Source organism: Akebia trifoliata, chromosome 15 (assembly GCF_017979445.1).
Source record: "Akebia trifoliata isolate Shusen 1 chromosome 15, ASM1797944v1, whole genome shotgun sequence".
Classification (NCBI taxonomy): domain Eukaryota; kingdom Viridiplantae; phylum Streptophyta; class Magnoliopsida; order Ranunculales; family Lardizabalaceae; genus Akebia; species Akebia trifoliata.
In genome coordinates, this window is record NC_141389.1 from 1031362 (window position 1) to 1049474 (window position 18113).

Consider the following 18113-nt stretch of genomic DNA (forward strand, 5'->3'; position numbering starts at 1 on the left):
TACGCACTCGGCGCATTCTAGAAATCCGTAATATATCTTTAACTCTCCAATTTCCACCCTAAATGGCTAAACTCTCTCTCTCTCTCGCCATGGGAGCGACTCGCCTTCAGATCTCTAGTTCTTCTCATTTCTCAAGGTAGATTCCCATTCTATTGGATCGATTAGGGTTTTCGTTTGTCTTACATTTCAATCCCTAAAATTTCTAGGGGTTTTGTTTTAGATTCTATTATTTATTATTTCCTTTAATTTTACATTTTCAATTCAAGTTCATACTTTTAGGGTTTCATTTCATTTATTAAATATCTGTTTAATGAGTTTCGGATTCTGCTCAGATTTTATTTTAGGGTTCTATTAAAATTGATATTGTTCGTAGCGAAATTTATGTCGGATTTGAAATTTAATGAACATTTAAGTTTTTTCCCTTAAGGATTGATGCCATATCTCATTTACAGGGGAAAAAAAATTTGTTCAGATTTGCTTATTTTCATTTTTCAAGAAAAAAAAATCACTCCTTTTGGGAAAATGTAGGTTCCATGGAGTGATCTATATCTGTTTAATCTCCAAAAATTCAAACACCAAATAAAATCTAAGTGGATTTAGTCTATCCAGGACAGTGTTAACCCTGCATCCAAAACCCCCTATCCATCCTTCCCTACCCCTGAAAACTTCCCCCATAAACCCAATGAAAAGGGGATTTTCTTGTCCCCCCATTCCTTTTTTATGAGATTTTAGTATCTAATATGGGATTTGATAGGTTCTCAATTTAGTCTATCCAGGACAGTGCTGACCCTCCATCCAAACACCCCCTATTCATCCTTCCCTGCCTCTGAAAACTTCCTCCCTGAACCCAATGTAAAGTGGTTTTCTTGTATTTCGTTTTTATGAGATTCTAGTATCAAATGTGGGATTTGATTTCAATAAATTTTTGGTTATAAAAAATAAATAAATATAGGATTTGAAAGATTATCATTTTTATTTTTTAAATTGTTTTGTGTATTATAGTTGTTGAGCTGAGTTCAAGACTAGAAAAGGAGTTGTGGGAGACACAAGAGAGGAGAAAGGATGTCGAGCAGTGGAAACACACATTGGTGCTACAGATGCTCACGTCCCGTTCGACTCCGAGGGCGAGACACGGTTTGCGCATCTTGTAACGGAGGTTTTATACAAGAACTCAGCGAGGGTGATGGTGTTGGGCCACCACTAGATTTCATGGGTTTCGATTCTGATGATGATCGTGACCAGAGGTTTGGAGGAGTTATGGAAGCCTTCTCAGCTTTGATGAGGCAGCGATATGGTGGGAGAAATCGTGATCTTGATATCAGAGGGAGATCGGGTGTGGTTCCTGAACATGGCGGTTTGGGATTCAATTCGGGTCCTTGGTTGATCTTCAGTGGCCAAATCCCTGTCCAAATGTCGGAACATGGTGGGATTGAATTTCTTCTCAATGGCGGTCCAACCGTTGGATTGAGGCGAGCTAATGTTAGTGATTACTTCGTTGGCCCAGGACTAGATGATCTTATCGAACAGCTAACTAGGAATGATCGACGTGGGCCACCCCCAGCATCGCAGTCCTTGATCAATGCAATGCCCACGGTGAAGATCTCGCATAGGCATCTCCGTACAGATTCACACTGCCCCGTTTGTAAAGAAAGGTTCGAGATGGGTTCTGAAGCACGAGAGATGCCATGCAACCATATATATCATTCCGATTGTATAGTACCATGGTTGGTTCAGCACAACTCTTGCCCCGTATGCCGACATGAACTCTCAACACAAGGATCTAGTAGTACCCGTTCGAATCAGAATTCAAGCGGGGGCAGCAGAAGTGGTCGTTTTAGTAGGAGCGTAAGTGTGAGGGATAACAATAACAACAGTCCACAGACTCGGGTTAGGCGTAACCCATTCTCGTTCTTGTGGCCTTTTCGCTCCTCGAACTCAAATTCTCACCGTAGTGAATCATCGGGCGGAAGTGGTTCTGCTCCGGTGCACGGAGATAATGACGAGAGGAATTATCCGGGTTGGACTTTTGATTATTAAGGTCATTGTACCAACGCTTGGTTACTTTGTTTTTGTCTTGCTGCCGTAACTCACTTGGCATCTCCAACAGCTTGTCAAAAGGTAATAAGTCATCGTTGCTACTCTTTTCGCTTTTTATGTAAATTGTTGCGTATTGATTTTCATCCTTTTGTGAGAATTTGTATTGTTTTTATTTCAATGATGTTGGTGATCATGTTGTTAGTTTTGTTGATACTCGGTGCTTTCATATGAAATGCAATGCAATAATGCGAAGCATGTGGAATCATTGAGGAGCTCTTATGGTCATTGAAGAAGAGGAGTTTGTTTATATAGGGTGTGGAAGTTCGGCAGGTATTTACAAAGTCTCTAAGCAAGGTTTCTTATTTATCATTTGGATTTGGTCTTAAATGTTTTGCCGACCATGTATTTGCCATAAGAAGATGATTTAGTTAATAGTTTATGTAGACTGTTGTTCTTATGTTTATTATTATTATACTTTGGATTCTTAGTAGGAGATTAGTATTGATGATTGTTGAAATGTGTGACTATGAAAGTTTTGAGTTCTGTTAAACAAGTCATATATTTTGTGTAGTTCATATTTCATCACCAATATAGGGCTGCGACTCGGGCAGGTTGGTCGGGTTGACTCATTCCTCACTAATACTAGATAATTTAGTAATGATAATGACTTATATAAAGGTAAGTGGTATTTGCGATTTGCCGGAGGATTTGGACGGAGCGGAGTAGTTGGTGTTTTGAGGGAAGGGTGGGATGCTTCAACTGTGTCTTTCTCGGCTCTTTCTTGTATCTTTTTCTGGTTCAAGGTGTTCCTTGAGTTTAGAGGAGTATCGTTTGGCAATTTTGTTTGCTAGATGAGATGGGTCTGTACTATTTCGTTTCCTTGGTACTGCCTTTGTATTCTTTAATAAATTTTTGTTGCTGATCAAAAAAATAAATAAATATATATAAACTTTATAATTATATTTCTTAAAAATATATTTCAAAGTTCACATACACGAAATTATAAGCAAATGTAAAGAAAAAGATGATGATGATTAACTAAAGTTTGAAATGTAAATAGTGAATAAGAAAGAAACAAAGATATTTAAAAATATTTGAAATTATAACCATATTTTAAGTTTGGGTTCGGGCAACCAGATGTCTATGCTTGAACCCAACATGATTTGATTCAGTCATTTTTTTTCTCGTCCAAACCTGACTCAACGTCTGGTTGAACCCATCAGATTCAGGTTTGGCCTGCACAAGTTGCAGCCCATATAACAATGTAAAACTGTGGCTGGTCAACCTTGTATGTAATTCTTCTAATCACCAGATACCAAATTCTCTGTCTTATTGAAAAAGTCGTGGTTAAATCATGACTTCTACCTTCATTGATTTAATCATGTCTTTTTCAATAAGACAAGTTTCGCAAGTTTCACGATTAGATCATGATCTTTGCGATTAAATCGGGAAAAACGAAAAATTGACTTTGATGCACTACTAAGAGAGCATTGATTTTGATGATTTTGACTGCTATAATATAAACCTTGAATATGTTGTAGACCTATGATTATTTGTTATGGATGATATCAATATATTTTCGGTGAGTTATTATTATAATTTAATATGGATTCGATGATATAATATGAGATTTGACGATATAATGTTATAACACCACCTGTTTGTAATAATTACACAGCCTAACCCTAGCTTGATTTTTTCCCGATTTTACCGAAAGTTTGGAATTTTTTTCCATTGTCAAACTTTTACTTCCATGTTAAAACCATTTTTGATGTTATTGCTGAAGATCACATGAAAGCACCACACAAGATGGCCCTATGAAGTGGTGAGAATGGCTGGAATAATAGATTGTAAGGCACATATTGCAGGTATGGACAACCTGTCCATGTTGGGTGCCATATATTATCTAGACAACTCAAATGGGGTCTTTGTACAAGTGAAGAGCTCATGTCATGTATGTACCATTAAGTTTGTTATATAGCACTGGTGCACATGTGCCCATTGAGATTAGTGCCAGAATCTTCCTGATGTGTTGGTCCTACAAACCTCTCTGGTGGTTTGTGTAAATGAAAATAGATGTGACATTAATCATTTGAGTCGTGCTGGAGTGACGTCAAAGAATGGACCTCGTATTACACATCTTGACGTGGAAGTTGATATGAATCATAGATGCTTTGTTCACTCGTATCTCGATGAAATCATTTATGGTTCCCATACACTTTCACGTGAGGGTATGCGATGTGAGATCCAATCTTGAGGTCACTTCAGCATTATTTTCTAATCATTTATGCTTTTATTTAACAAATGCATTATAAAGTCACTATTTAGGGTAGTTGGTTATACAAAGAGTGTTTTCGTAATCATCTTTTAAATTGTTTATGTTTATAATTTTGTCAAGTTACTTAATTGTTATCAATCATATCTATCTAATTTTTGTTCGACATACAAAGATGATCTAATAGTGCATAAAGAACAATTGATTTTGTAATTATATCTCAAAAAAATAAAGCTATGATTATATGTGCACTGTCAGGTCAGTTCAGTGTTGAACACAGTGTCAACGCAAGCAATATTGCACGACTCTTCTTCATTTTCTAATTTTTGTCAAACTTGCTTGTTGCTTGGATTGGATTTAATTTTATGTTAGGTTGAATAATTTTTATGCTTTTTTTTTTTTCTTCGAGTTTTTCTTTCAGTAGGTCTCCCACAAACCACTTCTTGAGGTATCTTTGTCTAGGTTTTTCAAAATGCCATAATTTTGGATTGAAAATTTGGTTGGGTTGTGATAGACAGTTTTTTATGAAAAATCTTGTCAAAGATAAAAGATATTCATAGTAAATATTTTCTAAAAGAGACCTACAAGTGACAACTATTTTTACATATTTCAAATGCCATCCATTTTACAAGATCCAAACAACTGGTGGTGTTGTAGAAAACATTGAAAAAAGGGATATTTTCATTGATTCTTCTATCAGCTCTAAGTGAATTATTGGGATTAAATTAAATATTATACTTTCTGTTTTCTTATTGAATCAATTTTCACAAGTCAAGTGATTCTATCAATCGCATTTTTGCAACAATGAACATGTTGAAAGTGACGGCCTGGCTATTAGCCTAGGGTGTGATTTTATAGCAAAAGCACTTATGGAGGGGCTTATTCATTTTTTCAGGGTGCATTGATACCATGAAATACTCCATAAAGTGGAATGGATTCTTTGAAGAAGTGAAAACTACTCTCGAAATGTGATTATATGTAAAATTAAAATAGGAGATTAGATGGAAGGAGCTATTGGAACTGCCACCTTTTCTGTGGTATTTAAGAAAAAAACCATTTAGAGAAAACGGGGCTTTTATACTAATTTTTTTTTTCTTCGATTGGTTGTTGAACTGTATGATTGACTTGGTTGGTTTAAAGTGATTCATCCGATGGATCAATCTGATCGAATCCAAAAATGAAATATTAAGTATTTTTTGTTTCTTCTCAAAATATGATTCCATGCCTCGGGATGCAAATTCTGATTTTAAGAATTTAAAAAATAATAAATCACCTTTGGAATCTAGTGGTCGCCAATTTTCAAAGCATGGATCAAGAAAAAAAATATATTTATTTATTTTAAATCTGGTCTAGGCATGAATTTTAGAGGGTTTTAGTGTAATTTTTTTCGGATGTGGCAATCTATTTTGACACTTATTTTCCATTAGTTTATAAGAGAAGACCGCAGGTCAAGGGAGCATAGCATCAATTTCAAAACATAAAGGGGGCATCTCAAGTGTTCACCATCCACAATAGACTAACTAATCAAATGACCACAATGCCCCTTCCTTGAATATCTCATCTCTGTTTAAATTCAGGTTTCATGGCTAGCAGTCATGCTGGGGTGACACAGTATTTACTGTGATTCTCACAATTCTGATGTGGACATGCATACATAACCATAGATGGTTTTTACTCATATCACGAGGAAACACATCTATGGTTATGTGCACATCCCACGTCAGATTTGTGAGAATCGCAGTAAATTCTTTTTGACATTTCAGCATTTTCCCAAAAAAAAAAAAACTATAGATTTCCACATAGGAAGACAACAAAGACATTCGGGTCATTCTGTTAGTCTCTCATAAAAGACCAAAATCATTACATAGTTCATTGTCTAACTTTGGAAAACCCAAGCCCATTCAAAATTTTGGAGGAACCCCCCTCGTTACAAGAAGCGTTGCTGTTTGTATCTATTTCACACCCCTACATTTTCGTCAATATTTGTAATACCTCCTTGAAAATGCCACGTGTAATTCAAATAAGAGGGTTCTACCAAAGTTTCGAAGTGGGATGGTCGCTTCAAAGTTTTTTTTTTTTTTTCTGAAAAACCCAATCGAGCTACAACCTCAAATATCACCCTTTAGATTTTGATGAGATTACAAGACGATTTCTGAGTCACATATCATATGCTAGGTTTAAATAAAAAACCAAGAAAAAGAGAGATACCAAAAAATTCCATCCAAACGTTCTCCGAAAATCATAATAAATACTTCTATATAGAAAAGCAGAAAACAAATAAAAAGAAAATGAGCAAGGTCTGTCAAAGAAAATTTTGTCTTACCTAGTTTGTTAGCTCCATTATGGCAGAAACAATATCCCCATCAGCAGTTTTAAGTGCTCTCACAGCCTTAGATCTCGAGACACCGGCCTGTGTCATCACAAGCTCTATGTCCTTGGGTTCGACCCCCGTCTCATCAACATCTTCATCATCATCAACCATGGCTGATGTCGTCTCAGGTTTGGACACCACATGACTCATATCAGGAGCCTTAAACTGCTCCGCGGCCTGAGTCTGAAGTTGTGAGCTCAAGTCCTCGATCTTTGCCTCCCCAAACACAATGTATGTGTCTGATGTAGGGCACTTGAAAACATCCGGTTTGGAGATGACAAACAAAATCTGTAAAAATAAAAATAAAATCAAAGATTACTAGGATTGCAACTTGGTCTGGGGTTTGGGGTCAAATTGGAACCGAACTGACAGAGGTCAGTTCCACTAAATAAGAACTAGAACCAAGCCGAAATGTCAGTAGAACTGAACTAACCACCCAAACCGAACTAACGCCAGTCTGGTTAGGTTCTATGGGTTGCCAATGTTTTATAAACCTGCTTGGAAGTAACACATTTTTTAATTGAAAAAAGAAACATATATATAATAAACATAAAATTTCATATAATAAATCATTAACCAGTCGATAAAAGAAGCCATTAATTTATTCATAAATCTATGTCCTAACTTCTAAAATAATTCATAATAAATTAATCTATAATTTATTTATTACATGAGGGTTTGGTTCTATAGAAGCCATGAACTGAGAACCGAACCAAACCAGCCCAAAGCTATTGGTTTGGTTTGGTTCGATTCTTGGTTTGAACCAGACCAAGTTGTAAGCCTAGTCCAAACATTCATAAATCGTAGGATGGGAAAATTAATTCATGAAGGTTGACGGAAATGATCTTACGTTCTTGCTCTTTTTAATGGTGACACGACTCACACCAGGGATAGGTTTCATCCCAAGCTTCAACATTGCTTTGCGACTCTTCTTCTCGCTTCTGCTTTGCTTTGACCTACTATTTGCATCTCCTTGTCCTGCAGATAAAGTGGAAACTCAAAACAAGCAAGCCAAAGGTTCACAGAACTAAATAAATAAATTTACAGATTCTTATATTTTAAAACTAACTCTGTTGTACCAAATCCATAAAAAACCGAGATATAATCATAGAGATGCACAAGTACGAAAAAACTATCGTTCTCAAATCATATATAGACATATAATTTGAAGATCAATGTCTGGCATCCGAGGGCAGAGGTTAATTACCTTCAGCCTCGTCATCATCCCTGTCATCGTCATCGTTGTCCTCATCTTCTTCATCATCTTCATCTTCAACAACAGGTTCATCAAGCTGCAACAAGAGTCGTTCAAGATCTTACACATGGGAGAAACAACAAAAGCAACAAAACTGGATAATTTGACCTCCGACATCCATGTTATAGAGAGGAAAATAAGATCAGGATTCTAGTATCTAACATCATCAACTAGACCAACATGATACAACACACGAGATTCAAAATTGTGTAAATAGCATTATTTTTTAGACAACCTGATTTCATTAAATGAAAGAAGGAAATACCAAAAAAATATGCTGAAATGGGGGTTGAGAGAAGACTTACTGAAGAGTAGACCATAAAAAACTATAAAGCAACTACTGACCCCCTAAAGGCATGGCCGCACCAATAAGACAAACCCACAACATAAAATCACCAAACTAATGATTTCTAATTAAAAATAGATTATTCAAAGAAGACACCCCCTTGAACTACTCTACTAGTGCAACTCGATCTAATAAAACAAGAAAGCACTTATTTCTATGATTATAATTGCCACTTAAGATTCTTTACTCTCGAAGGTTCTAGAATTGCTCTCCTTCCAAGTACACCAACAAATAGCAAATGATAAAGAGGCTCCATAGAATCCTACCACTAGCATTGAACACGTAACATGAGTAATTAGTGGCAAGAGAAGAGACAAAGGAAGGAAGAGTTCAATACATCGAATCAAAAAAAAAAAAAAAAAAAAAAAAAGGCTAAACCGGACTAGCTCTAAGCAATAAAGGTGGTGAACATTTTCTCCATTCTCTTTACACATGGGCTATAATATATGCAATGGGTCAATATTTTAACAAGAGCAACATACTAACACAAAAGCAACTTTAGAAAGAGTTTTAGCTCCCCAAATGATAGCACCCAAAAAAGACTGAAGAAAAATGGGAAAGGGCAAAGCAGAAATTTTGATAAAATTTACCATCGTGGGTCATGAACCATTTTCTCATATTGTCCATCAACGAGGAAATTGGAAAGAACAAAACACATTCAATTAGCTTATCCACTAAATCTACTTCCCAATCATTCAATTCTTTGTAAGACCAATCCCAAGTTATCATACCCCTTGGACTCCCAGCCATGTTTTGAGTGGATTGATTCTTCTTGCTAGATTACGAGAATAAAATAGAACATTGAAACTAAATCATAGATCCTCAATGCCATCTATTGTCCCAATGATTTTCCACTAAAGACTTAACATCTAGTAACAAAATTGGAGAAACAATCACCACCATACAACTTGAAGATAAGTATGGTAACATGATCGTCAGAGCCAAGGTTTCTTAAAAGGAAGGCTCCAACAAGTTGCTAATCCAAGCAACTTAAACTGGAAGAAGGTACTAATTTACTCAAGAAAAAAATTGTAGAATATTTTGTTCTCGCTGCAACCTTTTATGACTTTTTCACCCTTTAAAAAGATCTCTTAACAAAGACTATTAAGGATCTAAAAAATCCATTCTAGTCAATCTAGAGGACCTCTATACAACTAATTCACGTCATTAACTACAATCAACATAAAAAAACTGAAACAATTTGTTTCCTATATATAACTAACTTAATTTTCCTGTACAAGAACTTAGTACACGTTGAAATCACTCCCTAAGAACTATAGCAAATTCTCTAAAAATATCTAATCAAAGCACAAAAACAAAGTGGTTCAACCCAAAACCATAAAACTTCTTGATGATAGTGTTTAGTGCTCATCTGATTAAATTGAAATTTCAAACACTATTAGAAGATTATCCAAACTTACTCGTGGACAAAAATCATCCCAACCTATCACTTAGATATTAGTCCCAAAACAGAAACGACTAACATACACCATTCAAACATTACAAAGGTTTGACTTAAATTATTATCTCAACATTATAACACTTGTTCAAACACTTTCAGTAGTTGTTTACAATTATGATTAGGCTCATATAAAATCTTAAACCCCAAAAAATAGAAATCTACTCAAAAAAATAAAATAAAATAAAATAAAAAATTCTACAACAACAACGAGAGAGAGCTTCCATTGGGGTGCCAATAGCAACTCTCTAAATTTATTAGTTTTTTTTTCCAATGAGTTTGCATCACCAACACAAATCTCCCCAACCATTTACACAATAATGCTTCATTCTCAATTCGCTCTCTCTTTTAATTTAAAAAAAAAAAAAAAACATTGGCACCCATTTCAAACAACATTGGTTCTTCTAATAAAAATGTAAAAAAAAGATTTCCTTGTATATTTCACTATAAGACAACTAAAGGGATCATCCAAGAACGGGGCCCACATAGGATTTTTCAGCCAATCAAGACCGTTAATCACATCAGAGTGAATGAAACATGATGCTTAAACCCTAGAAATGACTACTACCATCAAAGAAAAAACTAATACATCTCTGTAGAACAAAATACAGAGATGTCGAGAACACTTACATCGATCTTTTGCTGTTCGAGATGAGCAGCGAGTAGCTCTTGTTCCGTCTGACCCGTCATGGTAGAGAGAGAGAGAGAGAGAGAGAGAGAGAGAGAGAGAGAGTTAAAACCCTAAAAAAAAAACCTCAAATGGTACTACAGTTTACGGTAATGGCGTGAAGAAATGCTTTTATAGGCGGGAGCTTATTAAGTGAAATTACCAAACTAGACTAGTCTTTTGATATAATTACCTAACATGTCCCTTAATGGTAGGGCTTCAACCTGGGCGGGTTGGAGGGTAAACCCAACCCGATCATCGGGCCTAAGCTTACTAACCCAAGTTCAACCCGAACTTGATTTTCTGAATCGAGTTGAGTTTGAGTTAGCCCGAGTTTGATAAGTTTGGACGATTTGGTCAAGCTGAATCCTAATTTCATTTTAATTTGCAAATAAATTATATATATATATATATATATATATATATATAATATAAAAAAATAATAATATTACTTGTAAATAAAATTGCATACAACCTTCAGATCCATCATTGAGAGAATATTTAAACAAATCATATTAAATCAAAGTTTACATTAATATTAACTAATTATCCACAAGTCATAATAAGATGGAATAAATAACTAAATATATTTTTAATAATTAATATAAAAATATTTATGTATTAGTATATAGTATCGGGTTCGGGTTGAGTCAAGTTGCTTGTCCCCTCAACCTGAGTTCAACCCAAATTGAAATCGAATTGAGATATTTTAACTTGGCTGAACTCACATTCTAGATAACTCAACCCTGGCCCTCCGATTAATCAGATTGAGTTCGAGTTGAGTTCGGGCCAGTCCTCCCAGGTTGCAACCTTACTTAATGGTATAGTTAGGTATGAAATGGATCGGAATCATGTGATCCGTAGCCGGTTCCTGCTTGTTGGATGTGAATTAAGGGTTCCAATGGGTACCCAATTATCTGAAACTGGTTAGTTGATTTTGGGTCTATCATAATGGAGTCGATCATTTTTGGGTCCGATTCTAGATAGTTATTTTGAAAAAAATTAATTATTTTTTATATAAAATATGTTTTAACAAAAAATATTTAAATTGATTTAATAAAATGACTCAACTAGTCCAGTCGATATCTCAATAGGTGCCTCGATAAGGGTTGGATTGATAGATTTTCATTCATAAATCATAAATATTAAAATTCATCCATTTTATTTGAGAAAAAAAATAATCAAAACCATTTAATGACAATCTGACTAGAAAATATTCATTCGGTCTGTACTCGGTCAACGTGGCAAGTGCACAAAATCGTAGATCTTTTACCTTGTGTATCCTGATGAATAAGATCTATGGTTCTATGCACTTTCCACATTAACCAAGTACATATTGAGTAAAAAAATTCGAGTCAGAATATCACGACTCCTTAAAAATCCAGGCATGTCATCTTGGCTCTCAAATGAGTCAATGTGATGGGTGATTCACATTGACTCTCCCGCTCAATTACCTCCTCGATTGAGATGACTCGCTTGAGTCAACATAGTCCTTTCTCCCTATTTGAAGAGTCTTGTGTTTGATCACCCACACTCATGATTGGGGATAGGGCTGTCCATGGATCAAGTTCGGATCGGTTTTGGGATTGATTTGGGACCAATCCAATAAAGTATCAAACCAAACTTCTTTTGGATCATGTTTTTATTATATATCAAAGTGAGAATACAAACCCGATCAAATGGATCGGATCCAGATCAGACCCAACCCAATAATTGATATTGTCTTGATCCTTCCAACATAAAATTAAAAAGAAGCAAATAATTAAAATCAACCTTATTACAAATCTTGAAATTATTTTTCTTGAAGTCCTTAATTATGCCAATAAAATATGGTAATAAGTTTGCTATAAATAGCGTTTCAAATATTCGGTGACTGTAGTGTACTTAACGTCGGGATAAAGCTTCGAAGCTTCTTCTCCTTCTTCGCCTATTTCGAAATTTGTAAGGCAACCCTCATAGCAAACATGATAGTAATGTGTCAATCCAACTTGTTCTGCATAATCTTCACCTGTTAAAGAAAGAAAAATAAAAAAAGAAAATTAAAGAACATTGTTAGGTACTTGGTATCAATGTTTGAAAAGTAATCTCTTTTTTTTTTTTTTTTCAATTGGTAAGATAAGTTTTCATGACAAGGTTTATGATCTTGTCTCAAGGTAATGTCTCGTTACGAGAAAAATCTAGATTATCTCAACCGAGACATTTCAATAACATTAATCTAAAATAGTTTCAAAATATTTGATACTATAAATGGACTTAAAGTTACATTCTAATTTCGATAGATATCAGAAGGTCTCGACTTAAACATTTTGAAATGGTACAAAACTATAATCAAAGAGTACATCACACCACCAGGGACTACGAGCTGGTAAGGGCGACTGGGTGTGCTCCCTAGTTTACACCTTCACATCTCTATATGTCCTTCCACATAAAAGTGGTTATATCTAATTGTTGTCACGTGAATGTGTGACCCGCCAAAGCAAAAAAAATAAAATTTAAGAGTATAGCACTCGTATTTGATTCGTGAGATGTTGAAACTTTGGAAGAAGGCCAAAAGATTTCAATGTAGTATTTTCAAGTCTAATGAAATTTGTTTAGTATATATTTTCCTCCATTCTCAGGTGAGTCATACCCCTGTTAAGTCCCGTGACCCTCTTATATTCATAGTTATTCCGTTCTCCAACATATCATTCTTTTAGATTAAATAGTTGTTAAAATGGTATCAAAACGCTAGTTCTTATAGGTTAGGAGTTCGAATCTTTGCACCCATATAAATGAGGGGGAGTGTTGAGTATATATATTTTTCCATTCTCGGATGAGTCATACCCTAATTAAGTCCCGTGACTCTCTTATATTCATAGTTCTTCCCTTCTCCAATAGATCGTTTTTTTGGGATAAATAATTGTTAATATGGTATCAGAGTGCTGGCTCTTATAGGTCATGAGTTCGAATCTTTGCACTGGGTGGGAGAGTGTTGAGTATATATTTTCCTCCACTCTCGTGTGAGTCATACCCCAGTTAACCTCCGTGACCCTCTTTTAATTATTCAGAGTTTCCCCCTTCTCCCTCTTATATTAATAGTTGTCCCCTTCTCCAATAGATGGGTATTTTGGGGTAAATGATTGTTAACAAATTTAAAGGGTATTCATAATTAAAACTTAATTTAAGGTCCTTGTTTTTTCATATGTGGCAAACATGTAGGGAACATGGTCCACTATTCAGTCGAACCCATTCCCCATATCGATCCAATCGTATGGTAGTGGTGTGATTGACTAGGGGAAGAATAATACCTTTTATGATAGCTAAGAAATCTTCCTTGGACAGAATAGTCTTGTTCAATACTTTCCCAATAAGTTTTTCCCATTTTTCCACAAGTTCTCTTTGAGATAAGATGTTTTCCGGTGGCCTGAGATACAACGTTTTGTTAAGTGTACGAGGGTCATCTATGGTTTTGATGGTGTAAGTTCCGATATCCTCCTCGTCCAAGTAAATAGCTGCCAAGAAAAAACATTAATTGTGAAACATACGACCATGACCTTTATAATTCGTAATTTCTTATGGGATCTCGTGCATTAGTTCAATTTCAGAAAGATAAACATTTGAAAATCGTATTTTTGCAAGAAAATCATTTTCTCACTGTGAAAATATACAATATAATCAAGAAAATCATTTTCTCAAGTGTAACTCATTGCATGAATGGTAAAGACATTAGATCTTGAGTGATCCTACCATGACTACGTTAGAAAGATTTTAAATCTTACCAAGGGTCTTTGGGCTCACATGGATTATCATGTTACAAAAATAATACCTCAGCACTCTACATTTCAGGGCATACATCATATTAAAAAGAAATAAAGGAATTTTTTTTTTTTGACTTGATCCAATGTTTTGAAAAGGAACCTCCACCAAACTCCCAAATTTAAAATTCAATTCCAACGATGAAAATTAACATTTTTTAAACCTAGTTTGAATCTAATGTTTTCATGTACAATATTTACCTTTTTGGTTGCCATTTCCAAGCAAGACTACACTCTCCCTTGAAGGAGTGATCTTACCCGGTTGACATAGGCCACCGACAAAGTATCCGGCAAAGCAATTTGCAGAGACATAAGTGAAAGGAATCCTTGCATCTTCGATCGCCTTCCTCACCACCATCTTGTCATCAAAAGTAACCCTTCCGGGTTCCATGGCATCAGCCATCCGTGCTGGGTCCGTGCCAAACTCCGATGGCAAGAAACGCTACAAATTTGTTCATATATCTTATGTTTAAAAAATAAAATGCTAATGTGCATTAATCTCAATGATCTCTACAAGGAAATACAAACAAGGACTAAGAATAAGGATTAAGTATAGATTAACTCTTTACACTTTTGTACACGAGGCGAGGCGAGGCTCATATAAATATTGAGATCATCCTTAAAAAAAAGAAGAAGATCAATTTGGTCTGAACTCTCGAAAAATTGACTTAAAATAACAAAATCTGAATTATTAAGTTTAATTGTTAATTTATATTAAATGAACTACAAACTGCCATGCGTTCACTAGAAATTAAGTAAAACTCCTCAACAAAATAAAGATTTCCTTTATGAGTGGTGCTTCAGTAACACTAAAATGACATCAATTCTCACATTGCTCATGTGGAGGTGTACACATAGCCAAAGCACTTTTCACTCGTATCTCGATGAAAAACATCTATGGTTCCGTACATAAATCCACATCAACAATGTGAGAATCGAAGTCAATTTTAATGTTACTTTAGCATTTTCCCTTCCTATGTATTAACCGAGTCGAGATCCCATACGGTGCCAAAGATCAGCCTTTTACCCCTAAAGTAACTTTTATCCGTTGAGCGATGGCTCTTCCACTTGGCATTGTCGGATCACTAAGGCCGACTTTCGCCCTTACTCGACGGGTGGGTCTTGCAGTCAAGCTCCCTTCAGCCTTTGCACTCGAGGGCGAATCTCCGTCCGGCCTGAGAAAATCTATAAGAACATCTATATATTTTTCCTTGTTTTTATTCAAATTTTTTTAGTTAATTATTTATATTCAAGAAAAAAAAAAAAGAATTATATTATTAAATATTAGTTTCTATAGAATGGAACGATGTCTATGTGACACAGTTTGATTAGAAAATAAATACATTGGGCTGCGTGAACAGCTTGATTACGAGCTTGAGGTATTTTAAACGCCAACTAAAACTTGCAAAACTTGCAACATAGACACCTATCCTATAGAAGAGTAATGATTAAACGTGGACACCACGCTTAACAGCTTCACCCACCTAACAAACCACCTAATGACACGTGGTAACTTGTCATTGATTAAAAATAATCTTGACACGTGGCAACTTGCTATTTGTCTGTTTTTGGAGGTCACAGATCACTTATACATTTATTTAACAGCTTAACAGCCTCATTCATTAACAGTAAATCCAGCCTCTTTGCCACCTGAACCTAAAATATTAGTTTAGTTTACCTTGACATTGCCAGCTTCTTTAATAGCCTCAACAAGCTTGAGCTGAAGAAGGATATGGTGACTCCTGACATGAACACCAGAAATGGCACATATCACGACATCGACTAATTTAACAGCATCGACGAGGCTTTGATGATTATTAAACGAACCCTCAATGAGTTGGGCCCCTTGATCTTTGAACGACAAGAGCATCTGAAGCTTATCGATGTCGGCACCAATCTCGGGTCGATGGAGGATGTAAGTAATGTGACCATTGGCCAAGCTAGCCTTCACAAGCCTCCTACCTATGTAACCTGTGCCTCCTACTATAAGAACTTTACTATTAGCCATCTTAATTAATTTGCTTTTCTTTTGTTCTTGGTTGCCAATGAAAACCAAGCCCATGTATATATATGAGTGTGGATCTCAAGTCTAAATAATTAGTTGGGTTGTTGTTGATTGACCATCAATGCAAGTAACCTATGTTGGGGTTACTTGCTTTGAAAAATTATTTAATTAGAGATGGTTAGGTGGGTTGGGACAATCACTACGTCATATTGCGTTTTCGGCGATGTCACAATTGTGCTAAAAACGACTGTTAAAGGCTGTTGCTAATTGCGATAATTCTTAACTATCGTTTAATCGTCGTTTCAACAAACTCACTGACGATAATAAGTGACAGTTGGGGTGCCAATAGCCACTCTAAAAAAAATTCCTTTCAGAATGTTTACAGTAACTCGACTGCTCTCGATTCTCTCTCTGTCTCTACTCGTTTCTATCTCTCCTCACACTCACACTCTCACTCTCACTCTCATTCGACTCTGTCTGTCTTCTTGCACTCTCTCAAATCGATCTCTCTCTCTCGATTTCAAGAAGAAGATCAACTCTTTAAGTTTCGATCTAGTGTATCTCTCTCTCACTTAACTCTCTCTCTCATAATCGATCAGAGTCTTTTTCATTTTGGAAAGTAAATCGATTGGAATTTTTTTTTGAAAAGAAATCGACCGGAGTTTGATTGAAAGATCTTTGCTCGATCTCTTACTCACAGAATCAGTGATTTTGAAGATGCAATCAAATTTCAATTTGCAAGTTTTATGACAGAATCGATTGGCATTTGATTAAAAGCTTTAGGGCTTTGTTCGATCTTCCTTCCTTTGTTTGGTTTGTGTTCGAATCTTCAAGTATGTTAAAGTTTTTTATTGAATCTTAGATTTTTTTTAATTAATTTAGGGTTTCAAATGTTTTCTTCATTGTTAAAGCAAGTTTTAGGGTTTCGTTTGATCCCTTGTTCCCTAATCATTTTAAATTACCTTCTTTCGCAGGGAAAATCCATATAAGATCGCATTTCAACAATTAAGTTTCGACCTCTCTTGGATTTGACACGAGTTTTTGCTAGAATTTTTATCTAATCTTAATGTATGTTAAGGTTTCATCAAAACTCAGATTATCCTCAATTATTATAGGATTTCAGATTCTAATTTTAATGTTATTTGTCAAAATGCTATATATTCTTGGATGTTAGTTGTTTAATCGATATAATTATAAAATCTTTATCTAATTTAAATTCAACTGAAGTTCTTCATCAATTTGTTTAAAATATCTTGTATACAATTGAAATTCTTCATTAATTTGGTCTATATTTTGGAATATTTTTATTTTTGTGCTAGTAAAAATTCAACTGGGTATGTTTTGTTTACTGTGTTTTATGATCCTATGAAGAGAGGTATTACTTATTTAGTTTTATTATGATGATTATACTAGCGTGCACAGCCCCCAATCCCGTGCACACACATTCATGAGCATTACACAAACGCTCATCTGTATTGAGTTAGATTTCTCATCCTTCTTTTGTAGAGATAATATTGGAAAAAATGGAAGCTAAGTGGGAGAGAAGTTAAGAAAAAATGGAAGCTAGATTTCGCATCTTAGTCCTGTTGTTCCTTTTGGAGTGAACTCTTTACGGATTTTAAATGTGTCTATTTTGAAGACTATGTCTAGGTGGGAATTGTAATGCAATGATAGTCGATAACCTCCTTTATTATCTAATAAAATCTTTTTATCTATATTTATGTTTAGTCTGTTACTGAACACGTGTATCGTTAGCCTGTTTGGGAAACATAAGTATGCTACTCTCATCAGATAGATTTCAATAATTTAGTTTATAGTTTCAGGTCTAATGGCTATCAATAGAATGATAAGTGAATTCTTTTAAATAAATTGACTTAAGGATTGGAATTTGGATTTGTGTGCTA

At 35.1% G+C, this 18113-nt stretch overlaps 2 protein-coding genes and 1 pseudogene across 4 annotated transcripts; 1 reads left to right on the forward strand and 2 right to left on the reverse strand.

Annotated features, from left to right (window-relative positions):
- Positions 1-2554, forward strand: LOC147383781 (putative E3 ubiquitin-protein ligase RHC1A pseudogene; annotated as a pseudogene). 2 transcript variants are annotated; one of them, XR_015172444.1, is made up of 3 exons: positions 1-136; positions 1003-2118; positions 2240-2554. The product of XR_015172444.1 is annotated as a putative E3 ubiquitin-protein ligase RHC1A pseudogene, transcript variant X2 (transcript). The 2 variants fall into 2 exon arrangements; XR_015172443.1 differs by having other exon boundaries at positions 1003-2554.
- A 3859-nt stretch (positions 2555-6413) lies between these two features.
- On the reverse strand, positions 6414-10530 carry LOC147383782 (nascent polypeptide-associated complex subunit alpha-like protein 1). The gene is made up of 4 exons (XM_086424845.1): positions 10374-10530; positions 7891-7975; positions 7534-7661; positions 6414-6971 (listed from the first exon to the last, which is right to left on the reverse strand). The coding sequence occupies exons 1-4, from the start codon at positions 10431-10433 to the stop codon at positions 6636-6638; spliced, it is 609 nt and encodes a 202-aa protein (XP_086280971.1). The 5' UTR covers positions 10434-10530; the 3' UTR covers positions 6414-6635.
- Positions 10531-12034: 1504 nt separating this feature from the next.
- LOC147383783 (bifunctional pinoresinol-lariciresinol reductase-like) lies at positions 12035-16245 on the reverse strand. Its single transcript, XM_086424844.1, has 4 exons — positions 15883-16245; positions 14406-14646; positions 13698-13901; positions 12035-12418 (listed from the first exon to the last, which is right to left on the reverse strand). Exons 1-4 carry the CDS (start codon positions 16210-16212, stop codon positions 12255-12257), a joined length of 939 nt encoding a protein of 312 aa, XP_086280970.1. The 5' UTR covers positions 16213-16245; the 3' UTR covers positions 12035-12254.
- Between the last annotated feature and the right edge of the window lie 1868 nt (positions 16246-18113).